This window comes from Aythya ferina (assembly GCF_964211825.1).
Source record: "Aythya ferina genome assembly, chromosome: 7".
Lineage (NCBI taxonomy): Eukaryota > Metazoa > Chordata > Aves > Anseriformes > Anatidae > Aythya > Aythya ferina.
Genome location: NC_140302.1, coordinates 16,086,118 through 16,113,520, shown reverse-complemented (window position 1 = coordinate 16,113,520; position 27,403 = coordinate 16,086,118). Strand labels below are relative to the sequence as shown.

The 27,403-nt window shown below is 41.3% G+C and overlaps 1 protein-coding gene across 5 annotated transcripts in view; it reads left to right on the top strand.

The window, feature by feature from the left end:
• The first annotated feature begins 11,099 nt into the window (after positions 1-11,099).
• Positions 11,100-27,403, top strand: part of VCL (vinculin) — a 63,056-nt gene continuing 46,752 nt past the window's right edge. For 2 of the 5 annotated variants that reach the window (XM_084526505.1, XM_084526504.1), the window contains exon 1: positions 11,101-11,573. In XM_084526505.1, the coding sequence (XP_084382631.1) occupies positions 11,406-11,573 (168 nt within the window). In that variant the 5' untranslated portion in view covers positions 11,101-11,405. Of the gene's footprint in view, positions 11,574-27,403 lie in introns of all 5 variants that reach the window. The other 3 variants (XM_084526507.1, XM_084526506.1, XM_084526508.1) reach the window with 2 other exon arrangements.

Genomic DNA, 27,403 nt, shown 5'->3' with positions numbered 1-27,403 from the left:
GCCCCAGGATTCTCTCAGCTGCAGGTTTTGGAAGCAGTTGTACTGAGGTGATGCACTTTGTAGCCATCAAGGACCGCAACTAGCTCTCAGAAGCACATTGCCTGCACAGAGCTTTGCTGACATCAACAAGCATAGCACAGGGCCTTCGCTGCTGATATTCACATTTGGAAATACGCTTAGTGATATTATTTTTAACTCTTCCTGAGCGCTATAGAAGTACAGGTTTCCTACGGCAGCTGAAGGAAGCTAACCTCCCAAGGGTTTTGTGCTGTGGATGCATAAACTGTATCAATTCAGATGTGGAGGGATTTCCAAAAATGTTTTGCTGCAGTTTAAACCCGTATTCTTCCTCTCCTCTACTATTTACTTTGAATTTAAAATATAGAAGGTATGTTTCCCTTGCTAAAAGGAAATCTATGCTCACTGTTATTTCATGGATAAAATAAAATCTCGCTTCATGAAAGCTCTCACTCTGAACAGCCCTGTTGGTAGAATGCTTCTGTGATTTTCCCAAAAGAAATCTTCTCTCTGCCTCAGTCACTTGTTCAGTGTCTGTTTCCTTTACCTCATTTTGAGATCTAATTTTCCCTGGGTTTCTATTGCATTATTTTCTCTCTGCCCTCTCTCCCAGTCTCCAAGAGAAATGCAAACCTAATTAAACACAAATGGAATTTTTAGGCTATGTTAGAGATGGTTAGAAACTGTAAAGAAAAATGTTTTGCACAAAACCATGGGAATTGGTTTCCAGGCTTCTTTTTAGAAGAGCAATGCCACAGACTACTCCTTACACAAAGGAAGATACATGAGGCTGTATCTCACAGAAAATGTCATAACCATGTAAATAAGGTGGATGGGAGTACACAAAGGGGCACCTGTAACATATGTGCAATATAATAAAAGAGTCACTATGGGATGCATTTTTTTTACAGCTCGTGTTTTGAGTGGTAAAAGCACACGTGGCAGCTGGAGGTTTGCTCGGCAGGCAGTCTCTGCCCCATGACCAGATGTAAGCCTGCCACGTGGTCTGACCCACAGCTGTGCCTCTGGGATCTGTGTCTGCTGTTGTCCATACGGTCAGGACATGATGATACAGGATGTGTTCTGTTTTCTCTCGTGTTATGGTTAATTTTGATACAGAAACAGTGCTCCATTTATAGAATATGTATCTTTCTGTAACAGTGACAAGTGAATTACAGCAGAAGAAAAACTCTGTCACGCAGAAAAGAGGAAACAGCAACAGGAGATAACAAGCTATTTTCGTAACGCATCATCACTGTAAGGTTTCTTCTAAACCTGATACCATTTTTGGTCCTTCTTTCTTGATTTGAGGTGCTAGAGCAGAGTAATTTTACAGGAACAGCAAAAAGACACAGGGAGTCAGACCACGCGTGTCATTCAGCACATTATCGCAGCTCTGACAGTGGCCAATACTAGATGTCTATGAAAAGGCACAGAAGCTGGGGAAAACAACAATTCCCAAACTACTTATGTCCAGCTGACTAAAGCTGAGAATCTTCTTGAGACAGAAATAGTGTCTCTGTGCTTACTGGAGCCCGATGGGATTTTACATAGTGCATGTTTTCAAACAGATTTTGAACTTTTGGTCTTTTGAACTTTGTTCCACACAGACTTCTGGAATCAGCGACATGTTTGTGTGAAACTATAGTGAAAATATACCTATAGTGAAGGTATATACACTCAACATTCAGAAACCCTTATTTTGTCACTTACAGCTATGGATAGCATGTATTTATTTTTTAATCTTCAAGAAAAACCTACCAGTAATGGAATGCAGTGCAAAGGAGAGTCTTTGCAAACTTGTTTTTGAACTCCATGATCATGTAGAGGATAGAAGGTGAAAAATGGAACCGCATTATGCATTGGAGTTTAAACCTTTTTTTTTTTTTTTTTTTTTTTTGGGGGGGGGGTGGAGGGGGAGCAGGGAAGGGTGTAAAATAACAACTTCCAAACAGCAGACAAAGCAATGTTGTCTTACAAAATGAAGTACACAATTTCAGCACTTAGACAGAAACAACTTTATCGAAGTTGCAACATTTCCTATTTAGGACAGCTCTGAAAGCTAATGTTGTAATTTAGTACCACTCCTACTAAATCTTTCACTGACAGCACGTTAGCTGAATCACTCTGACTCAATTTTAACAATACAATCCTAATGTGAGAGTTGTGACTTGAAATTTAGGAGTCCTTCCCATTACCACTTGCACATGGTATCTTTACTTTGGTGGTAGTGGTAGAGGAAAGGCATGAAGGAACACAAGAAATTATTTAGAACCTTGAAGGAGAAACGTTAAGGCTTTCACCTAATTACTTATAATAATTTACTGATATATGCCACCCTAAAGAAAGTCAAATTCAATTGTTGTTCAGACAGCAAAGCCAGTTTCAGAAGTTTGAAACACAGTGCCATTAAATCCCCTTTACTAAAAGAACACAAGATAATTGCTTTAGGCAGTTTGAAAGAAAAATCATTTACCTCTACCTTCATCTTATCTCACTCTCCCAGGAAATAAGCATCCGTATCTCTTCCACAGCTGTTCTTGCTTGAGCTACTTTTCTAGAAAATTCACAGCTCTCTCACAGTGTGTAAGGGAAAGTGACTTACAATTTATTTTCCTCCATAAAAAAACACCTCCATAAGGGGGCTTTTCTAACAGCATTTTAATTTATAAGACATTGACTTCTTTTTCGCTGAGTGCTTCTAAAAGTCAGATTTATCCTCATCCTACCAAAAGCTCTTAAAACTTGTCTATAATGCAGCCAAAAAGGGTACCACTTAGAAAGTATTCTGTAAACAGTGGCTCACTAGAAACATGAATCACTTTGCAGGCTTCTACTCTGTCAGACTCGCAGTTGCTGGTCTGGCTCTGTGCTCTTTTGGCCTGCAGGGTGCTGCATTGCTATGAGCCTGGCTGACACGCACCTATCGCTACTTACGGAACCCTGGAAAACCTGCAACAGCTAAATACATGGGAAATTACCACCTAGTACTTGGAAGCTGTTGATCATCTACTTTCTTGCGGCTTTTTTTCAAGTTCCTCCTTATGTTAAATGCATATTAAGGGCTCTTGTTAAATCTTTGAATAAAGATTTGTATTTAGTGTGGTGTATTTAGTTGTGTTCACAGTCTGATCTGGCAGAATTTGAGCCAGACCGGGTAATAAGTCCCACTAATCTCCTCACATGCATTCTTCATGTGAGCCTTCCTGATAAATCCTCAATGCCAACAGATTGCTATTGGCAGGTTATGGACAGACCTTTGAATTTGGGGTAAATGCAATATTACATCCTGAAAAATGGATTTAAAAATGGTAACTGCACTTCTTTCAATCAGGTCCCAGATGGTTAACGTCCCTTCCGTTATCGCAGTATTTGTATTTCATTCCCTTTTTCTGCCTAAAGCATTGCAGCAGTTACCTTTCTGAACAAACTCCGAGCAGCTCTTGTACTCCCAGCTGCTTTGTCCCTTGCTGTACTGCGGATGGCTTCCCAGGCTACTACAGCCGCTTCTCTTCTCCCCTATTTGGAAGTTGGCCGGCAGTACGGAGATCCCCTGTGGGTTTCTGTTTAAATTCCAGAGTCACTGTTGCACATTACTGTTTCCTTCGACTGATGTAAATCAAATACAGTATGAGTGAAAAATGCGAGTCTAGCCCTGGCTAACTGCTTTGCAAGGGACACTAATGAATGCAAAAAGTTTGTCTCAGAGGAGAAAATACTTCACAAGCACAGCATGCTTTGCACAGTGTGACACTGCTAAGTCTATTGACCCTCATTTGGCAGCAGTTTGCACACACTTTACCACTGCATACCATATTTAATTGGCAATGCCAACACAGTATGTAACAGTAAAGAATTACACACTTGCATGGGAAATATTGTTCCCTGGCATCAGGGGCATTTCTCTACACATCTACACAGCTCAAAATATAAATGGTAATTTAATTTCATCCCTGAAATCCTAGGGCATTTGGAGCAAGACTTAGTAGCTCTTAATTTTTGCTTCTCATCTTCCAGCAGCTTCAAGGTAGCAGAACTCAAATACCCACTAGTATCAATCAATCAATCAATCAATAAATAAATAAATAAAAATAACAAACAAATAAATTATTAATCAAGTTTTCTTTTCTGCCAGTGGAATGAATACATGATATGGAACACAATACTTTAAATGAGAATTACTTTAAAATAGTTTATCAGAACTGCCGGTTTATACCAAGCTCCTTTAAGGGGAGGTTTAAGAATCTCATTCCTTTCTCTGAATATTCAGATGGGTAATGTCAGCTGTGTAATGGGGCAAAAATCTGGTCCACTGACACTTGACCACAACAGAAAAGAAAGGCAAAGAACAGGGATCTTCTGCATATGTAAGAGATTCAAAATTTAATTCTTAATAGTCATGAATCTAGTTAATAAGGAGACTAACAAGACAGAAGAGCAAGTTTTCTGTACACTTCAAAAAAATTCTAAACCAATTCTTACAGACATAAAATGTCATGAGGACAGTTGTGGTGTTTTTTTGTTTGTTTGGTTGTTTGTTTTTTCAGCACAGAAGTACTGCATCGACCAATGTAATTCTGGATTCTCCCCTTCACAACAATATAAAACTCTGCCTACAGCCCTAAAGATCTTTAAACCTCTGAGTGGCACACTGTGAATATACACTGTTCCTTCTATGACACCACTGCATTTTTATGTGGAACAGAGAACAAAATGTACACATTCACGGAGCAATCTTACAATGGGTCCTACTGAATTTTGTATGAGTACAAGGTCCAATTATGTTACAATAATTGTAGGTTCAACATCTCAGGGCAGGAGGAAGGAAGTATTTTTGTGTTATTCATTAATTTTCTTTATTTGAAGCTCCTCTGAAGTCTGGGACACTGGAAGAGTTTCAGGCAAGATGAATCAATGAATACAGCACAGATAAGATACTCAAAAGTACATCAATGTGATTTATTCTGTGGAGTTGAATATTTGTATATGAAGGGAGTTTATATGTATACGCAGAAATTTGGTGCTATCTAGCAATAACTTTTTTTTAAGTACTGCACAACTTGGCCGTTTAGTACTTGCTGATGGCTGTGAGCTCCTATATGCTCCTATTTGTGACTAATACAGAGTCACAAATCTTTGGATGCATGCTAAGCATGATAATTATTTAAGCCATAAAGAATCTATGAAAGAATTAAACATCTTCAAAATCATCCAGTAAACCACAATTATAGACATGCATATTCAATGAATTAATTACTACAAAATATAGTATTATTTTATTTTTGCCAGTGTTTTTTTCTACAAGTCTTGGCTAGTCCAAAGACTTTGGCTTTGTGGTGATCTGGAATGTACACAAAAATGCAGAACCCCCTGAGCCTATTCATTCTGCTGTAGGGATATAAATAACTCAGGAGACTCCAAACCAGCAAAACACTTAAAATTTCAGACTAATCTTACACTTACCAATAAACACATGCTTTAAAACCTTGGTGAGTCAAATCCAATATCAGGAACTCTTGGAAAAGAGTTGACAGATACAAGCACATAATATTACAAGGGCAAAAAACCCTGCTAAGCTGAAACAGACACCAATAAATGTGCAGCCAACAAATACGTAAGTATTTCATAGGTCAGCTGTATAGGCTGATTTGGATACAGGGGTCCTTGAAACTGATGTAAAATAATTAAGGGCAAAAATACTTGATCGAGCATCAAGAGGTGACTGCATGCAGTTCAGCTGAGATATCTGTTCATTCCAGTGCAAAGTAAAACAATGAAGCTTAGACTGGTCAACAGTAATGAAACTTAGATTGATCAACAGTAATGAAGCTTACACTGACCAACAACAGTGACTTAAACCTTTACACTTTTTACGGAAATGAATGAAGAGCATACAAGAAGTCAGTTACCACATGTCAGTTGGTAGATGCAACAGCTCTGTAAAACAAGTGTCCAACTGCTCCCAAAAGGCATGTTCTTTGAAAAGAATCATACTGCAGAAAAGGCCATTTGAAGATGAACTATACCTTTCACATGAGATTCAATATTCTTAACTTAAATGCAGTTAATATCTTTAATTGATTTTCCTCAATTTTCCTGTGTCCATGTGTAGACATGACCATAAACATTTACTAAAATTATTAGTGGTAAAATGACTGTTGAAATGCCCACCTACTGTCAACAACGCAGTTCGATTGTTTACAAGCAAGTCATTTATATTGACAGACTCTGAGGCAGAACACATATACTCAGAACAAAAATATACATCTCTCGTGGTGTAAAAATTGTTTTTAAAAGAACACTAACATATTAAGCATGATACTTGATAAGATGGATAGGGCCAGTATTTTGGCTTCAACTTTTTCTTTTAGTGGTACTCATTTACCTAATCACAGAGTCAAGCTCCTGAAAATTACCTGTTGCCTTCTGAAAATCAAAGTCTATTGTAGGTTTGTAGTAATGCTGCCACAAGAGCAGAAATATATTTTGCTTGCATTTACTGTGAATAGACTGTAATTTTAAATACACATAATCTGTCATATGTGCTTCACATATATAGAGGTATGTGCAAATATATTCCTGTCTGGATTTTTTTCAGAAGAAAAGTAGGAAAACTTGCTCTTTGAAACTCATTAGCAATTTCTAGAATAAGCATTCATATATACAGAAATATGTACACATACATTAAATATGCTTATCTTTCTTTTCTACAACTTTTCTATTCTCAAAAAACATTCTTTGAATTGTGTTGTTACAATTGTTGTGATACTTCAAGATAAACCCTTAAGAATGCAGTGTGGTTAATAAAATGTTTTGGGCTCAGAGCAGTTGGCACTGTAACTCACAGATAACAAGCTAAACTGCATTTGCACTCTTGGCTTCCCAGCAGATGCTACATAGCTGTGTATACCTTCTAGCAAGAAACTCCTTGAAGGAAGCAGTGAATTGGTAGCAGCATTCTCTGCAGATCTCAGCCCTGCTATGTTTTATCAACACAACACACCTACAGAAGGGCAGCTAGGAACCAAGCAGTGTTGTGTGATGAAATAAATTCAGTGTTCAGGCTATGGCTAGCAATTGTGATTTCATTTTTTCAGTCCTAGATAGGCTGCTCCCATATATCTCATTAAGCGATTGGTATTTTTGGTAAGTGACCAAAAAGCAGTGTATAGTGTTGGTCTTGTTGCAGTTCCTAGCACAGAGCCAGCCAAGACGCAGAACAAAACAGAACCTAACCTAGTCTCATGGCATCCTCATAAAGGTAAGGCACACTGACAGAGCATTATGGTGAACTTACACTGTCCTTAATTGTCTGCTCTCTCTTTTCCCTTTGTTGTCATTTCTTAGGTGTGAAATGCATTCTTTCTGTGCCAGCCAGCTATATGCTAGAGCTATCAATAACAAAATACCTTTCTACAACAAACCCATACCAATCTTAAAATATATGTAAGGCAGACATTAACACAGAAAGAAAAAAAAAAAAAGTCTTTACAGATACCAAAAGGTAATGGCTTGATAAGAGTGAATTGCGGAATGCATTCTATGTCTGCTGATCAACAATAGCCTCCAATTCTCCAGAAGGTGATAAAATGAGACTTTAATCCTTACATTTTGACATATGCTTAAACCTTCATATGATCAAGACAATAATGACATTCATTTTATACAGCATTTCTGTACACTTTATTAAGCAGCTAACCAGGTGTAACTCAGAAACGTTAGAAGCTGGCAAAATCAAGGAACAAGATCAGGTAATTTCAGAGAAAGACAATTCACCACAGACAAGTTAAATGCCTAGAAAACCTGATCATTCTCTGCTGTGGTACCTAATACTGAAAATAACTACTATAAAATTTGTTTAGTGCATGCAGCTGAACCAGGCATATGGACTTCGCTGATGTATTTGTATTAGCACAACACCTTATAATTACAGACAACTGCAAGGTCGTGAACCTCTGAAAATGCTTCCACTGCTCCCGCCAGCTGTAGTTCCAGTGCCATGTACACCCACCACAGGATGCAGACTGTGGAAGAGACTGCATTGCAGCTACACTCTTTGTCAGCACGTAGTCATCTCCCTTTTTCTACCAGTCTATTACTTCTCTATTCATATATCTCTCTTACTTCAGTGGAAGCAAAGAGAGGATTTCTTCACTTCATTATAAAAATACACTACGTGTAGGAAAAGGATTTGCACAATATGTGGAAAGCAAAATGAACAAATTGTGAGAGCAAAAACTAAGCCTAAGTAATGAAAATAAAAATGTATACCTGGTGAACGTAGATTATTGTCATGGATGCTTAGTGATCGTTATGTTCAGTGTGTAGGCCAAGAATTCTTATTTTCTTCCTTCAGTAGGACTCAAGTTTAATTAAAATCAGAGGTAAGACAGTCAGTGCAACCATTCTAGATTGACTGAAGCCACAAAACAGTCTTTCATCTCTACTTGTGTATTCTCACTACAGTTTTGCAAAATAAAAAAAGTAATGTGGGTAAGATTACCCCAATAACGTCTCTACAAATTCAGGTAATTCCATGTTGTCAGAACTTTATAACCAATTATCTGGGATAGAGGGATATCGTGTCCCTAAATAAAGTGAAGATTTCTGTAGGCAGAAAAGTTTGCTGATACCATGCTTTGTGCAGAATTGGGTTTAACTGGACTCACCTGAGTTCTTATGAAATAGCAACGGCCATAGAGTGCATTAAAAGATAATCCTTTCAGTGTAACCACTTTATCTTATTTGGGATGCTAGTCACTCCTATACTGCTAATAATAGATACAGCTTCTTAACAATATTAAAATATTGTGCGTGTGGAAAGGGGGATCTGCATCTCTTTTTTCTCAGTGGAAATCCATTGTGGCATGTATAACACCATTTTGGAAGCAGGACAAATAAAAGAATTCATACGTTTCCACCTTGGGCTCAAGAAATGGAAAATACTGTGATCAAATATATTGTTATTTTCTAACCATACGTTTGGATCTGTAGAGTTAATGGAACTGCATAAACTGGAGAAGCGATCTCCCAGTAGCAGCATAATTACTGCATAATTACAGATACTGAACAGTGCAAAGGGCAAAAGAATCTGGTTACAAAAATAAAAACAGTACCTGCTGCCAAGCTGTTATGTATATGACATCAATGTGACAGATCTGAATACTGCAAAGGAAAGAGAAAACAGTGTAAAAGTGGTACTTAAATATATATATATATATGTATAGTGCTGCATGTATTGCTGTTAATTGCAGTTAATTTTGTTAATTGCTGTTAATTTTGCTGGATGTGGCTTTGAAAATTAAGTAGCCACACCAATAGCAGCCATGGAATTTCAGTGGCAGATCTGTGGTACAGCCACGCAGTACAGGCAATAAATTGATTTTTTTCACAGAAAAAAAAAAATGTTAGCATAACCCAAATGCTGAAAGAAAAACCACCACTTCACCCCCAAATGCATTAACAGATATTTTGGCCCTGTAGGTGAGTAAAGTTTTAGAAAGCTGCCAGAAATGTTTGTCTGTCTGATCTTTTATATTTTATTTTACCTGTAGCAACCGTACCTATCAGAGCCACCAAGACAGCCTTTTAAAATTGTCAAGTAACACTTTTTTTTTTTTTTATAATTATTCTTTAAAACACATGTGTGCACATGCATATTTCTGACAGGACTCAGTGTAGAAGGTCCAAGACTTGAAGCAATTGCCCTGAATTGGAGAACTTAGCCCACATGCTAGCCCCACAAGGCAGAAGTGGTTTATAAGGTTTGCATACTTCCACAAAATGGAATTTGTCGGGTTATTAGTTTATAACACGGACTAATTGCTTTTTGTAATTCCTAGCTGCTTCACACTACAATCCAGAAGGATTTTTGTGGGCATTTGTTATTACCAACCCATTGTACGCTACGAGGCCCTACTGGGAACGTGCTTATTGTAACTGGTACGGACACTGGTATATGGCCAGTGCTCAACAGCACAAAATATGGTTATGGTGACTTTATACACTCATCACTGCTGAGAGGCCGGTATTTTTATGCCTCAAATGCCAGTGCATAACGTGATTATCTGTTACAGGCCTGCAGGTACGCTGTGAACAAACCGGGGCCGTGCAGACCAGGAGGTGCCTGACCCTTGCGAGGGCCGGCTCAGCGAGCGCCACAGCCCCCGGCACGCCGGAGGAAGGGGCTGCAGGTGCTGCTGCGGCTTCGGACCCTGCCTGAGGCGCGCTGTGCCCGGCTCTCGGCCTGCTGCCCGCTGCGGGGCGGGACGCCGTCAGGGGGACGCCGTGAGGGGAGCCCCGCGGGCGCGGCGGGGGCTGAGGGGGCTGCGGCCGGCCCCGTCCCGGCGCTCAGCGCACCACAGCCGCCCCCAGCGCCACAGCCAGCCTGCCGGCAGCGCTCCTCGACGGCTTGAAATAGCAGCGCGGGCACCAAAAAAAATTCCTTAAACAGACCAAACAGCGGCAGCGGCAGCTCCCCGCACCCGAGCCGTGCCGGCGCTGCCGCAGGCCACCCCTCACCCCCCGCGGGCTTCTCCTCAGGGCAGCGGAAGCGCTGGGGACCGCGCCCGGGGCGTGCCGCGGGGCTGCGGGCACGGCGAGCGGCGCCGTGTGGGCGTTTGTGGGTGTGTGTGTGTGGGGGGGGCGCTGCCCTCAGGACCCCCCCGCGCAGGGGACGGGGACGGGGACGGGGACGGGCAGCGGGAGCGCGCACGGCGCGCGCCACCGCCTTCTCCTCCTCATCGGCCCCAGGGCGGGCGCCCGCAGGAATCCCGCCGCTCCCCCCCCTCCCCACCCCGCGCTGCTCTCCAAGCGGCTTTAATCGTCTCCTTATATGGACAGCAGAATGTCTGACGTCACCCCGCGCTGGGAAACCAGCGAGCGCGCAACGCGGCTTGGCCGGGAATAGGCGGCGGGGAGGGGAGAGGAGGGGGGGGGCGCTGGAATGCTGACGGACGCGGCTCTGCGCCACTGGCGGCGGCGGCGGCGGCCCGGCCATTGGGCGAGGCGGGCCGAGGGGGCGGGGCGGCGCGCGAGGCCGCCTGAAAAGCCGCCGCCTGGCTGCCGCCGCCTGCCAGTGCGGGGTGGGCGCCGCCAGGGGCAGGCAGGAGGGCGGCGGGTTCGAGTCCCGCCTCCGCCAGCCCGAGCCGGGAGCCGCCGCTCCGCTTCGCGCTGCTCCGCGCTGCCGCAGCCCGCCGGGGAGGGGCGGAGAGCTCGGGGTGGATCCGTGTTTGTTTTATTTTTAATTCTGCATTTTTTAACTTTTAATTTCCTCCCCGTTTTCCTGCTTCCGCGGAGGCCGCGGCTCTCCCGGTGCGGTGCCAGCCCGCGGGGCCGGAGTTTCGCCGGAGTTTGTGCGGACTTGGGGCCGCCCCGCCGCCGCCGCCATGCCCGTGTTCCACACGCGCACCATCGAGAGCATCCTGGAGCCGGTGGCCCAGCAGATCTCCCACCTGGTCATCATGCACGAGGAGGGCGAGGTGGACGGCAAGGCCATCCCGGACCTCACCGCCCCCGTCTCGGCCGTGCAGGCCGCTGTCAGCAACCTGGTGCGGGTGAGTAGGGGCGCACGGCCCGGCCCGGCCGCTCCCCTCACGCAGGTGCCCGTTAACGGCCGCCGCGCAGCCCTGCCCGCCGCCGGGACGCGGCGAGAAGCCCCCAAAAGCTTCATTTGTGGCCCCCCACCGGGGACGAAGCCCCTCAGAGCCCAGCTGCGTGCCCCCGGCTGCCCGGTCTCGGAGCGGCCCCAACTGTTGCCGCCCGGGGCTCTGTGCTGCTGCCCCGGGCACGGGGAGGGTGAGGGCGAGGCTGGAGCCGCTGCTGCCGGCACCCCGCCCCGGGGGTGCCCTGCGCTGCTCGGCTGCAGCCGGAGGTGGCTGGAGATCAGCTCGGGTCGCTTTGGTTTCCTGCGAGCAGCTGGGAGTTGTGCGACTTCCCAAGGCAGGAGTGTTTGCAGTGTAGGCTCTTCAGCCTGAGGAGTGCGAGTGACTAATGGTAGAAGTGTTTTCTATTAATACTTCTGTAACCGGCTGCATCAGGAGTACAGCAAACTGTTGCAAAGCAGAAATGCCTCGCTGGATGTAGAAAGAGCTGAAATGCTGCACGCTCATGTTTCTTTAGCAGTTGGTAATACCTGCCTTGCGCTTCTGTTAGGTTCACGTACAGGCACTCGGGATTCATTTTAAAACATAACACACCTCTTGCTCGGTGTGATTCTTCTACATTCTTAAGCTGTTCATGGCAGGAATTATCTCTTGCCAAAAAACTTTAACTTAAAATGGAACACTTTAACAACAGTTGGAAATGCATCACTGGTATCTGATAAATGCATTAAAATGCTGAAGTCGTGAGGCTTGTGGTATAAGAAGCTGTCAAGATGACTAATGCAAGTGATGTGTTTATTAGATTTCAGCCTGCAGTACTTGCTGCTGCAATAATAACTCGTCACTTTGAGGTTCTGCAGTGTAACCGTGCCTTCTGCTCCTCACCACTCCATGACTTATTTCTATGGGATGTACTGTCAGGAACACTTCTTGCTTCTTGCTGGCTTGAGCTGGAACTCGTGAGTTCCACTGAAGAGCATTCTGCCTGCAGCAGTGCACTGGTCTAGTAGGTATATTGGCTGTAAGGGTGTGAAGCTGGAGTGTATGAAATACTTTTCCTTGAAAGGAAGACTTCAAATTAAAGCTTTGCTTCCGAGCTTAGCCTGTACACTGGGTTGTGTGATTTATTTTTTTTTTATGCCCCACCCCAAGGAAACTTAGTCTGATGAAGCACCATTTGTTAGAGAAATGAAAAAAAAAAAATTAGTTTCTTTCTGCAGCTTGCTAATGCCAGTTCTTTTTTCATTTTGAGCCATTGTTTTCGAAGTCTCTGACTTGGTTTCTCTGTGTGCTAGCTTGATAAGGGGAAAGACTGGTAATTCACAAAGGGCAAACAGAAGCGTGTAACTTGAGTAGGTACTTAAAAGAAAAGACGTCCTGGTTTGGTAGAACACAGCTTTGGCTACACAAAATAATTCAGAAATGAAGTTACATTTCTTATCCAGCGCTGTGCTTTTAGTGTATCATGCTTAACATCTTTGAAACTACAGTTTCACATAAGCAGGGGTATTTGTTCAGTCAGGTTTTCTAATTGCTGGTCTTCTAGTGGCTTCAGAAAATGAATTGCTGGTGTAACCAAGACAGCAATGTGGCTGGGAGTTCTTCACATTTCCTGCTCTGTTTGTCTGGGGTTCACCATGTAGTGTAAGTATTGGGAAGTGTACATGATGGTGGTGAATACTGACCACCAGAGAAATCACGCTTTACCAGTGATGACTTGGCACATTGCAGCACCACTTACCAGCTCCTCAGCCTATAGTAAGGGCACCGCAGTTTGGAAGGTGCAGTACATAATCTATGTAGTTATTGCATTTGTAATCAACTGGTGGTGGTGTTGGAAGAGCTGAGACCCTCTCTTGTGCAAGGCCTTAGGAGGTGCCCTGTGTTGGGAAATGGGCTAAGAAATGAGAAGATACCTCCTTCAAGGAAGGAGCCACATGCAGTTACTTCCTTTATAGTTAATTTTGTTAATATTCCTGAGATACAAGTAACACAACATGCTATGTCCAGGATGGAGCAGAATTTGATATGTCTTTTGTAAGAGTCTTAAGTTAAAAATAGTTGATAAAGCACAAGGGAGCCTTTCTCAGGTACATCTTGACTACAAACCTCTGTGGGAGAGCTTTTCCTTCAGTTTGCCATTTGATATTCATTTCTGTATTTTCTGTCTGAAATGAATGTGCTATATTTATATGAAGCTACCTTTAGCCTTGTTTTATTTAAGGCTTGCACACCCAGAGACATCTACTAACACCTACTGTAGGTACACTTCCCAGCTTCCTGTCATAGCTAGTTGCAAAGTCTTTCTAGGCAAGAAAAGGTTGAAGTTATTGTTGAAATCAATTAAACATTTGCTTAAGTTAGTCCTTCACCATGCTAAATACCAAAGGCTTGTTCTGTACTTCTTGTATATTAGTTTCCACAATATGTGAGTTGGATTCTACCAATTCTAGAGTATGCTGATAGGGATAACCTTTGTAGAACAGTCCAAATAGTTTAAGTCTTCTGATGACATTTATTAACTATGAAATGAGGTACATGTTGTTCATGCAAAAGTTTTGCATGTAAAGATAAGTGGCAGAAGTTTTCTAAATAACCTTTGACTGGATCCAAGAACGAGAGGAGAAGCTTCAGATTAACACTGCAGGATGAATAATGCACTAAAGGATTTTTTTTTTAACTGAAGATCTTAATGTTTTTATTGGCTGGTATTTGGAGTGGATGTGTGCCCTGTATGGAAGGGTTGGGGCTTTGCTTAATAGTTCTTGTAGCTGAAGATGTAACACTGAAATGATAGGACTGGTTAGAAAAATATTCGTCAACAGGCAGGGAGTAACTTGGGGCTTGCCAAACGTTCTATTACTTTAATGGGCAGTTAAATGGAATTCGGAGTTCTGAGTGTTCAAAATTCCCTTGGAAGGAAAGGAACCTTGTGGTGGTCTGGTGTTCTAACTCTTGGAAAGCATTCATCAAATATCTACCTTTTAAGGAGGTATTTCTATTAAAGATGTCTAATGGTAACGCAGAACATGGAAACCTATCACACACTATATAATGCAACTTCAACACTTCATAGGTAGAAAAAAGTCTCTACTTTCCAGTAGTGACCTTACTAACATGTATGTTCAGAGTGATGTTACACTACTGCCAAACAGAGAAACCAAATTCTGCCCTGCCTTTTTAAGCTCGATTTACTTAGTGCTTTGTATGGATTCTGGCTGTCATTACAAGCATAGACTATCCTTGTCACTTTGCTGGTGTTATGAACTGAACTGCTTCAGAGCAGAGTCCTTGTGGCTGTGCTAAATGTTGGCAGTTCCATAGGTGAAGCAGCTGAGTTTGACAGATGGGGAAGTAGTTCTCTGCATGAGAACTAAGGTAATAGAGGAAACCTGTGAGGAGACTGAAGTATGCATGACTTAAACGCTGGAGTGGTGTCAGAAACTTGGGATATTGCCTTTTCAGAGGCTAGGTTGTTGAACCAGATCAATATTCTGAAAGAGTTAACCTGCCTTGCTTGAGACCACTACTGTATTTCTGTCCTTCATCTCAACTGAGCTTGATCTGTTTGAGGCAGGTGATAGCAGTGGGATATGCTCATAAAAGATTTGTCAGGTGTTTGTAGTCACAAATGAAGTGGTTGAGATTGTGCAGAAGAGATTTGCTCAGACAGGTCAACATATCCTCTAACTGATGATGCAGCTTCTGCTTTTCCATCCTCTGTGCTATCTGTGCTGTCCTCTTGTATTTGAATCTACATGTTTCATAAGGGTTTGTGTGTGTCCAGTTTCTATCAGATTAACTTTTATGGGGGGAAAATTGCTTTGCTTTCTTATGTAGTTAGTTATAACGCTGGATGCTGTGGATGTATACATTTGTTCAGCTACTGAGATTCAGAGGTTTGTGCAACTATACTGACATCTTTCTGCATCAACAAGAGCAAACAGGCTGGGCTAATCAGGAGTAAGGGTCTCTTAGATAGTGAATGCCTTGTCTTGCAGTCATGGTTTATCAGATTTTACCTCCAAGCTCTGCTGTCCAAGTACTAATCTAACATCAGTGGGCATGATCAAGATTAAGCTTAACTGGAGGTTGTACTAGATGAGAGCAGCACTGTAGCATTGGGTCAGGCAGGTTTCTGTCACTTCCTAAAGCTGTGAGGTCAGTCTCTTCAAACTGTCATCAGCTGAAGCCCACCCCATCCATGTGCAACCAGAACCACACAAAGGGCTCATGAAACAGGCAAAGTTCTGTACTAGTACTTCAGTGGCATAAAGATTTAAAACCAAAGAAGTGTGGGAGAATGGCATTTAGTGTATGTGTAGCAGCTGCCCTACTTCATCCTAGTGAATGAAGTGATCACCTCAAGCAATCAGTATGTTCTGGGTGCACATCCGTGAGCCTCTCAAGCATGACAAGTTGCTGAGGCTTGTAGGGCTGGGCAGGAAGAGCTGTCGTGTTTTCCTCTGACAGGCTGTGAATTGCCTGCTGGTACCTGCAGCCCACCAGACAGGAAATAACTCATAAATTTGTGGAAGATGCAGCCTGCATTGAAACCCTTGTCACAACTACAACAGTTAGTCAAATGCATGGCTAAACACCCTTAATAAGGAGAAATACTCAGATGGTTGTGGAGAGCGGACTGGAAAAAGAGCCTTCTCATCCCTACATGGTTTCTTCTGACATAGCTGGCTTACCTGCATCTCAGGGTATGCAAGACAGGTGTGAGCTCTTGGGGATAACTTTTTGGTTTAGAGGAAAAATTAGCTTGCACTATTTCTATTAAGAGCCTTGTGGAGGAGGATGGAGAAGAAAAACAGTGAGCTTTTTCTGTATAGAGTTTTCTGCACAGCACAAAAGAAGGCTCTCAAGTGAAGAGTCTGCAGGAACTTGCAGAGTTCCTTTTCTTGGTGTGTGTAACTCCTCCAGGGAGATGCATAGATCAACCCCTGCTTCAGCTCCCCCCTATTTTGTGTTTTTATTGTATTGTATCTTCATGCTGGAAGACATACTTTGTTCTAGTAGCTCATCTGAACTACACTGTGTTCAAACTTACTGCCAAATGGCGACTGAATGAGAGTACCAGAAGAGCCCTGGATATCTTGTGACAGAACAGACCTCTTCATTGTAGGCTACCATGCCTTATGTATAGTGGGAATGTGATTACTTCTAGGAATGAGTCTTTTATAAAAACAATTCTTTTTGAAGAAGAACACTTTATTTTGGTGTACCTGCAGTTTCTTTAGGTTTCTTTTATCATATTGTGGGAAAAGTGGCTGTATGTTCTGAGAGCTGATCAAACCAGTTTAGGGTGTATGCATGGGGGTGGGGGAAAGGGTGATTAATGATAAATTAGAAAGAAAGCAACTCTGTAATCACAAAAGCACATCATAACTTCTTTCTTGCTTTTATCTGTTAGGGATCATCTCTACGTTAGTAGTAAATCAGCTTCTGATTTGAGTGGAATTATCTCTTTGTTCTGTTATATCTGAAAACTTATACCAGTGTCTTCCATTAGCTCTAAAAGGAATCTTTTGTTCTCTGTTCCTTTAAATGTGTGTGGAGATGGTGGAGGCCTCCATTAGTAATTACAAGCAGCTTGCTCTTGTGCATAAAAACTGAGAGTAATGTTCAGCAGTGGATAGTCTTACAGTGGTTGGTTGGGCTAAAAAGTTCCATATGCCAGCAGAATGGTGTATACCAGTCTGGCTCTGGGAAACTCAATATTTGCTTTCTACTGTCTAAGTGTATCCCTCCACAGGGAGGACTTCTTAAATCCATACTGAGGGCCAAGGCTGAGGGGCTTCTTGCTCCCAATTTCTTGCAACTTTACTGTGTCATGTAGTGCTGCCTTGTGCTTTGGAGCTAGAGGCTATTCTTTTTCCTCACAGGAGTATCGGACTGTAGACATAAATTCCTTTAGAAAGCTTTAGCAAAAGAATGAACCACATAAAACATAATTCAGTATGTCTTACAGTTGGAGATGTGTAGCTTGACAATATCAGCAGGGTGACTTACAGGTGTCTTTCTCCTTTCCACAGTAGTTGTAATTTAGATTAATGATGCAAATCTTTAAGGGGACTGGATGGGTGGGAGGAGGATAAGCAGTGGTTTTAAAGAAGTGTTGAGCAAATGTGCGGTGTTAATGCTAGCTACAGGAGATTTCTGAAAACATTAAGTGGTGGTTGTTGCAAATGCTAGGTATGTTGGTTGGATTCCACATCTGCCCGAGTTCTTAAACACAAGCTAAATGAAACAATTGGCAAATACTTCTCCAGAGGACAGAATGGTCTAATTTGACACTGTCTTGATTATTGCTTAGTTTTGGCAGTGACCTCACAGAGTTAAGACTACTTTATTTTTTTTATCCCCACTTCAGCTTGTATGCATTGTTCTGAAGTTCTTTTTTCTAACTCTATTTTATAGTGGGTCTTTCTGGCTTTGTATTTTTTCACTTCTGATATGAAGACAAAGTTAGCAATATCAATTTTCTTCTGCTGCCAATTCTCCCTCTGTAAAGCAAGTCAGACAGCCAAACGAGATGGTAGGAAACTCTCTAGGCAATGATGGTTTTCTTCCTGTAGTGACAAATTCTATTTCATCATTTGGGCTGGACGTCAGGAGGGGGTTCTTCACAGAGAGGGTGGTTGCACACTGGAACAGGCTCCCCAGGGAAGTGGTCACTGCACCGAGCCTGTCTGAATTTAAGAAGAGATTGGACTGTGCACTTAGGCACATGGTCTGAACTTTTGGGTAGACCTGTGCGGTGTCAAGAGTTGGACTTGATGATCCTTAAGGGTCCCTTCCAACTCAGGATATTCTATGATTCTATTTGCTCAGTCAAGTGCTGAGAAGCAATTCTTTCTGATATAGAGCCTGCCTCAGTAGCCATGGTTTTTAAATCTGGGAAAATGTTAACACTCCTGGCATTTATCTTTAAACGTAACAATAGGAATTTGTGTTAGACATTGCCATTATCAAATTTGGACATGAAAATATCTTTAAATGTGTACAATTCATTTAGTGCATGGATGCAGAGTAGTTGATGTTTCACTGCATAATTTCTTCCTCAATTTTTGACATTTGGTAAGAACTAAAATATAGCGTATTCTATAACTGGAGTCTAAAGTAATAATGTGTGTAGGTGCATGGAGATGCAGCACACGTGGGTGGCTGTTGCAGGTATCTGTACTTCAAAAGACACGAGGCATGTGAGATGACTCTCTGCAGAGAGAATTGAGATAAAATAAAGGCTGGATCTTACTTCCAGTTACAAATGCTTCACTAATACGGATCTGTGGATCTCTGTAAAACATGAGCTTAGCATTCTAGCAGCTCAAAATGGAATTGGTAAAACATGTATAATGTTTGGAAATAGGTCTGGTTTGTCTCTTTAAGTCAAAACTGTACTGCAGCTTTAATAATGTGAGATCACATAGAGAATCAATAGATGGTAAACCGTCCCTTCATTTGTTTTGCCTAATCATTCAAATCTGATGAGGAATGACTTGCATTGGCCCTGTCCTGAGACAAGAACCAAAGTTTTCTATGAAAACATGTTGAAATCTTTTTTTGAAAGAAAATCTTAATCTGAAGTAATAAATGTTCTGATCTTCCAGAATAATTACTTTTAATTGGGTGATGACCAATGGATAACTAATGAAAAAGGAAAAAGGAGAGGGAGCGAAACCCAACCATAATAAATCTGAGAGCCTTGCTATGATCATGGAAACTGTCAGCTTGTATTGACTCCTTGATGACTGCAGTTTGGATAGCTTGTCTTCTCCCTGTGAGAACATGTGTTGAAGCAGCTTCCCAGTAGCCTGACTTCCTAGCTAGGGTAGGAAAGTGATGATTCATGTCAGGGTTATCCAATAAAGAGCAGAAGACAGAAACAAACTGTTCCTGTAGAACACTCGTGTGCCTTGCTGCTCTTGGCTTAGAATCCTTATGAAGAGACCTTGAGTAATAAAATTGCGTTCCATCTTCCATCAGTGGTTATGCTCACAGAACAATGAATGTGACATGATCTGTGCACTGAAGGTAGACTTGCCTGTGTCCAAATGTAGAGAGTCTCAGGGAACTGGGAATGCTGAAGGCAAGTCTTAGTAAAGGCTTCAGTGAAGAAGGCATTGAGTACCTCAGCCTTCTGTTCTATCACCAGGTCCCCTCACCCATTCAGCACTGGGCCCACATTTTCTATGGTCTACATTTTGCTGCTGGTACACAAACATTTGTTGTTGCTGCCTTTCATGTCCCTCACCAGTTTAAACTCCAGATGGACTTTGAGGTTGACCACATGGCTGCATACGAAGTCTCTCTGTTTCTTGCCTGAGTCACCTCTCCAGTTTTCTGCCTCTTATATGCTTCCTTCTTCAGTCAGGGTTATGTCAGGAGCAGTCTGTTCCTCCATGCAGGCCTCCTGCCATCTTTGCTTTGGGTGTTATGTTTTGGAGCTTAAAAGGTGATCCTTGAAAACAACCAGCTTTCCAGAACTCCTCTTCCTGCTAAGACTTTATCCAGTGGGATTTCTTCAAGCAGATCTTGCAGGACAAAGTTCCTTCTCTGGAAGGCAAGGGCCTGTTTTATCTTGTTTCCGCCTTCCAGGATCCTGAATTCCACCATCTCATGGTCACTGAAGCAAAGGTTTCCTCTGACATTACCTAACCACTTCTTCCTGGTTTGCAAGCTCAAGGGTCAGTGAAGTGCCTCTTTGAAGCTTAGAATATGTGACAGGAAAGCTATAGTAACTTGTCTTTGTAAACAGTTGTATTATACTGGTTATATGATGCCCTAAAAAGGCTTACTCAAGCAAGTGACATGCTTCACCTTGGTCTTCAGATGCACACAATACATAAATGATGAATTACAGTTCAGGAAAAGTACATGCTACTTTGAATAATTTCACACAAGTCTGAGCATAAAATTGTATGCAGTGTAAGATCATAGAGTCATTCAGGTTGGAAAAGACATCTGAGATCAAGTCCAGCCTTTAACCTAGCACTGAATTCCACCATTAAACCATGCTGCGAAGTTCTACATCTGCACATCTCTGGAAGACCTCCAGGGATGGTGACTCAACCACTTTCCTGTGCAGCCTATTCAAATGCTGCACAAGCCTTTCAGTGAAGAAATTTCTTCTAATATCTGGCCTAAGCCTCCCTGGCACAACTCGAGGTGGCTTCTACTCATCTTATCACTTGGTGCCTGGGAGAAGAGCCCAATTTCCCACCTTGCTATGAAGTCCTTTAAGGTAGTTGCAAAGTATAAAGATGTCTGGGTATTCAGCAGCCATCCTATTCTCATTGCTCTCTAAACTCATGTTTAGACAATTTAAAGTAAGTCTTGTATGGTAATTACAAAATTGTCTAAGTTTTTTTAACTGTCTCAAAACATGCACGTTATTAATGCAAGGCAGCCTTGATTCAAGTTAGCAGTAAGCAAAGACCAGAAAGTCACCTGCTGTGAAGACTGCAAGTTAAACATCTGTAGTTCATAAGGGTGTTCAGGAGTATGTGGTATTCTTGTGGTGGTGTCCATCTGGCAGTTGACTTCTTCATTTGAAGATAGGACGGACCTGCTTTTTGACATTTGATGAATACACTGATGATGCTGGGTGTTTATGTGAATAACAAAGATGGGCATATTCCTCCTTAAATGTTGAATAGTGCATAAAAAGCAATGGGAAGTAACTTCTTGAGTAGGTGAAGTGCCATAAATGCTAAAGTAACAGTGAGAGATGACTTCTGTAACTGCAAACTGTTTGGGACTGCTTTGGCCAGTAGTGGATAAATCATGGGTGTTGCCTTACTTAAGTCAGTGTGATGACAAAATAATGAATGTTTTTGTATGTTGAACAATGTTTGGTATGTTTTTGTTTTTTGATGAAACTGAAAAAAAAAAAAGTTGTTCTATAATGAAAGGAGCAGGTGTGATGACATGGGAAGGTTATTAAAGGCCAAACCAGAAAGTCTGTATGAACTTGCCCAATTGTAATCTTACAGCCACTTCCTGGACATCAGCTCCTCCGCAGGCTCCTTCTGTCAAGCAGGGAAGCTATCAGAAGCTGTGATCTGGAGCGTGAGTTTCTCCAGCAGCGTTTCTTCCTCTTCCTCTGCTATCTTCAAACCTTTTCCTGCTTCTGGAAGAGACTGCTTATTGCAGCTCTCTTTGAGGAGGAAAATGTTAATAAAATGTTCTTATGCAGGCTATGTTTTGTTTTCATTAATTTCCTTGGAAGGAGCAGAAACTGACTTGAACAAGATGGACTGTCAGTACATATGAGAGCCATATAATGTGTTAATTTTGACAAGAGTTTTAGGGTGAGCTTGGTTCCTGGTGATAACAAATTTGATTAGGTTTTGAACAACTGGACTTGTAATTTAGGAGTAAAATATTTGTGCATAGGTAATGAATGGCTAAAACTGTTAATACCAAAATGAGATACAGAAATGTGGAATTGAGTGAAATGATTAGTGCTCAGACAAGCTGGCACTTCCAATGTCTGAATTTCAACTCTATGGATACTAAACATACTGAAAAGTTTTTAATATTGAAATATGTACTGAATGATAATTAAGTGTTATCAGTATAAAAATGCTGCTTCAAGCCTCCAGTTGGAAGTTACTGGGGAGCTTACTTGCTAGTGCTGTACTTAATGGTGTATGTGTTTGCTTTTAAAATTTAAACAAAACTTAATTTGTTACTTTCTTCAAGACTGATCTTTTAAGCTTCCAATTCCAGTCTTTGAATGTGCATGGATAAGTTTAAACCCAAATTATTTAAGTCTGCAAAAGCTATTTTTAATAGGTCACAAAAAAACACATCTAATACTCAAGTTATGTTCAAGTATATAGATGTTTTGAAATTGTTGCATAACTTGCAAGGTTCTTTGTGAGAGGAGAAATTAGTAAACTGACTAGTACTTGTTGCACTATGCTGAACATCACTTAGCAGCTTTTACAGCATGATACTTCTGCTGAATAACTGGGAGATGAAACAAATTGGTTTCTCCTAAACAAATCAGTTTCTTCCAAGCTCGGGCAGAGCAGTAGTGAGAAGGTCAATTTTTATTTAGTGTGCCCTGATACAATGACAAAAAATTGGACTGTGAAGGGCCAGCAATTGCCAAATGATTGACTTAACTGTAGTAGCTGAAAAAGTGCTGCTTGATTCTGTGCTGCTTTTTAAAAAAGGTGCCTTTTTTCAGAAAATCAAGGAGTGGGAACATCAATAAATTTTAGTTTGGTTTCAGATTTCCTTCGGTCTTCCTCTGGAAAAAATGGTAACTTTACAAAGCATAGCGCTACTTTCACTTATGTGAAGTTAATGCTGGAGAGAACGTGCATTCCTCAACTCCCTGAGCAGGCTGTTCTGGCACTTGGGCTGTCAGCCCAGCCCACCCCCCATGCAGCAGGAAGAAATGTATTTCTTCTGTTGTTCCCATTTCCTTCCCCCCAGCTTGACAGATTATTGTAACTCCGAAATCTAGAATATATTTTTTCTCCCAATTGCAAGCCAACTTCTGGCATAGTCATTTTGCTATTGTAGTTTTTGGTGGAGGCAGGTAGAATCTGACCTCTTCTCCAATTACTTGCGGTAGTGAAATGCTAAAGAAACTTCATAACTCTGAAGCAGTAAATGGTTTGAAGAGCTATTTCTTAGCCTCTTTTGTGGCACATCTCTACATCATTGTTCTCGGCAAAAAGAAAAGGTGCCAAACAAACTCTCTCCTGCGTGTGGCTTTTGCTTCAAATATTTTTGTTGTGCTGATTTACTGTGTTGTATGTAGCATGGCATTGGTAGGGTATGAGGTGTTTCCTAAACTCAGAGGATATAGTTTTTGATTTCATAGCTAAACAGTTCCTTTCCTCAAACAGGTGTTTTTCTTGGCTTGCTAGCTGCCCCAGAAATGTGTAGTTGTTGTTTCACACCAGTGTAGTGGTTTCTGAGAAGAGTGGTGTTCTTTTCTGTTGCTTTTAAATTCAGAACAACTTCCTCAAAAAAAGATGAAGTGCTATGGTTTGGGTTGTGTGTGAGTAAGCTTCTAAAAAACAGAATTGCCACCTATAACTAAACATGGTAGCAATTAGATAATATGAAATGGTAAAGGTGTTTTAGTTTCCTTCCATTGTTTAAGTACTTGGTTGTGACCTTTGAGTTTCTTGCTGATGCTAATTTTCTTGTTTCATCTAACGCAGAGCAGTTGTCAGATCAGACACTTCGTTATCTGATTTTATTAAAAACATGCATGCAGTTGGCAGAAGTCTGATAGAGGATGCTTTGTTTGCAAATTCTTTGTGGTGATTCCCACATAAGTGAGTCATATTCTACACACTGAATTAATTGCAGAGCAGGTATAAGTGGCTGTGAGCACTGGGGGCAAAAGCAACTTGGAAAAGAATCATGTAATACCAAGTTTCTGACATGGGTAAGGTTTTAAGGGTGCTGTGAATGAGCTCTGTCCCTTGGAAAACAGCCCACCATTTATAGTCCTTATTCTATTTAATGTAACTAGATACTGTTGTGGCTAACCAAAGCATCACGTTAAACATTTGAGCAATGATTTATGCCGTTAACTTTACACTGGAATCAACTGTTACACAAGAAAAATGAGTCTCTTATGAAAAACAAATTGCCTAATATCACTACAGAAGATGAAAAATCAGTGTAAAATGTTATGTTAGTGTATCTTCTGCTGGTGAAGAAACATTTACTATGGACTTATCCCAGATTGTGAGATAAGTGCCTGTTTCTTCAACCATGTATGTATTAAAATAGGGAAATATATTTTTTTAATATTGAAAGGACCCAGTGAAAATTGTTTCCTTGTGCACTTTTAAGTAAAAGTTGAATTCTATTTAGTTCCTGCCTTTGCAGGTTGACTTCAGTAAACAAGTGAAAGCTGCATCTCTTACATGTTCCTTCCCTACTTCATTACATTGTTTAGCCTTAAACCCAGTTTTAGTAGCCTGTTAAGATCATGGAAGTAAATGCTGGAAATAAAGATGCAGATAAATGAGCAATCATCTGACAGGCATATGAGAACAAGTTCCTGGAACAGAGCCGTGAGTGCTGGGGAGGGAATAGTAAGAATTTCAGAACTGGTTGGACTGAAAGGTGGCTTTATGACAGTAGCTGTGTCAATAATGGTGTTTAGAGTAAGTTGAAACACAATGTCATGTAAATAGTGGGATGTGGTGAGTATTGTTTTGTTTGGCTATCTTGGTACTGGTAAGCATCACTGCTGTTAGAGGCTAGAAGTGAATCTGTATTCTCATTTTGTTGTGGCTTCAAGTCTGAAAATGGATGCTCTTTTTGTTTGCTATCAGAAGTGTTGTAGGAATCAGCTTTTTCCTTTCTTGTGCTGCAAAACTCTACCTTCTTGCTGTGAACTGTGGCCGTGTTGAACCCTAAGAAAATAGGAAGTCTTACGCAGGAACCACAGATGCTCATGGGGGGAGTTCAGAAGGGAAGCAGTACTGACCAAGCTTATATCTAATGAGCAGAAGATACTAAAATTCAGTCTGATAGCTAACCTACGCTTCTGGTTTTGCTACATGAAATTTCTTCATGTAGCTAGCAATACATGTGAAATTATCTGTCTTCAAAAAAAAAAAAATAAAATTGAAAGTAACAAGTGGATCTTAAATTTAACTGAATATCAAAATGAAGGCATTTATAGTAGACATGTGCCTTCTACTTTATGTAGTGGGAGGTCTTAAACTTGGTGAACCTTCTCTGCTTCTGAAACTTATTATTCACTAAATAAGTGTGTTCATTTGTCTCTTTTGGTTCCTTGAATGTTTTCTGTGCCAACACAAATAAGTGAAATACCAGTGTGATCTGATTTTTATGAAGACCACCTCAAACTCTGCATTCTGATGTAGCAAAAACAATCTGGGAATCTAGTAAGTCTATTACTACCTATGTGAAGCCACAGTTCGGGTTGTTTTAGAGGCTGTCTCAGTCCAGTTTTGATTGTCATCTATAAGGGAGATGGAGTGACCTGTGAGTATGTGGAAGGAAAATTTTCATGCCCTTGAAATACGTATGAACTTCTTGTGGTGAAGCATTTTGGCTTGGTTGGTGATGATAAATCTCTTAAATCTCTTGATACTTCTCTTTGACTGAACACTTGGTTTAGTGTTTATACTAAAAGGAAGGACAGGATGTATCTCAGTTACTTGTGGGGGAAAACTGCGTAGCTGCATGTTGGATAGGGTTTTGGTAGATACTAGAAGATGCAGGGTTACTTAAAGCACTGTTGTGCGTGTTGTTTGCTGTTCAGACAGGCATCTGAACAAGGAGGGAATTTAGCTCTGGTATCATCTGTTATCATTTAGGACAGTACTAATCTGTACTTCTGCAGCAGGATTCATACGAGGTGCTCAGACTTCATGATGATTCACAGCTCTGGGTGTGCAGGAATGAATTGGAAGTGCTTTCGAAGTCTGTGTGCTGTATGGTATGAGGAACCTTCCATAGACTTCCTTGTAAGGTAAAAGTAGCTAATTTGGCTGCAAATTTCATTTCCAGAGGGTGATTACTGTATCTTATTTCTCCAGCTGAGTTTTGTATGTGCCTGAAGCTCACTTCTGTTACTAGATTTAAGTGGAGTTACAGCGTATCTTAAAGCAGTTTTTAACAGAAATTAGTGTAGTTCTGTAAAGTCTCATATTCTGTGCATTTGTTTCCTTTATGTCAAGTTTATGTATCTTAGAATTACCAAAGCAGACACTAACAGTATGAATAAGTATCTTTGGTACCCAAATAATGTTGCTTCCAGTTTTCCATATGGTTTTTGTTCTATAGTTATGTATTTTACTTGGACAACAGGATTTCCTTTGCCTCGAGCCAACTGAATTTGTCTTAATCTCCAGTATAGACAGGTAGGTCAGCTTGCTGTTTTAGGGACCAGATGGTTGGAGTGTTCTAGTTTACTTGACTTATTGCCAGAGGACTTTGAAACTATGCCTTGCTATGCTTGGAATGCAGTCTCTTGGTTTTCTCATGATTACCCCAGAGCCAATATACAGCATCCATATTAACTGAGAGGCAAAGCAGCTAGGCTCTGATTTGGTCTATTTAGGTTTGTGCCTAGGTTGGAGGGAAAAAGGAGCAGTCCTGTTGACAGATGCACAAGTATGTGCATTGTTAGGTTGTCTTAAATTGGAAGCAAAAAAAAAAAAAGAATTAAGCTGTTTGTTTCTTTAGACTTAAATTTCAGCCTTTAATTGTGTTGTTCTATTCCACTACATTAAGTAGAAAAAACTTACATCACTTCAATCTGATAGTTTAGCACTGATTTAAGTAGCTTTATGTATCAGTCTATGTGAGATGACTAGTGATGAATTTGGAAACTGACTTCATTCAATGCTTTCAAGGGAGCCTTTGAAGGAAAAGCATACCGTGTAGTTTAGATACAATAAAGGTTAACTTTTCTTAGTTACAAATCACTTGTTTCAATCATGTGGGATGAGAAAGATTAAATAGAGGAATAACATGTAACCCTCTTCTTTTTTATGAAAATTTTCAAGATTGCTTGTCTCTTCCATTCACTGGTTGGAGAGGAAGAAAGAAGAAGAAAAAAAACAACCCCCAAGAAAACAAACCTTAATTGGATGTGGTTAATGTTATCTCATCCAAATTCTTGAATGACTTGTGAAATTTGGGGAGGACCAAGAAAAGCAATGATGCACCCTGAAGCTGTTGTATTTAATAGCAAAGCACAAAGCTTAGTCACTTATTCCAGGATGCATGCAGTTCGGTTTTGCTAACAC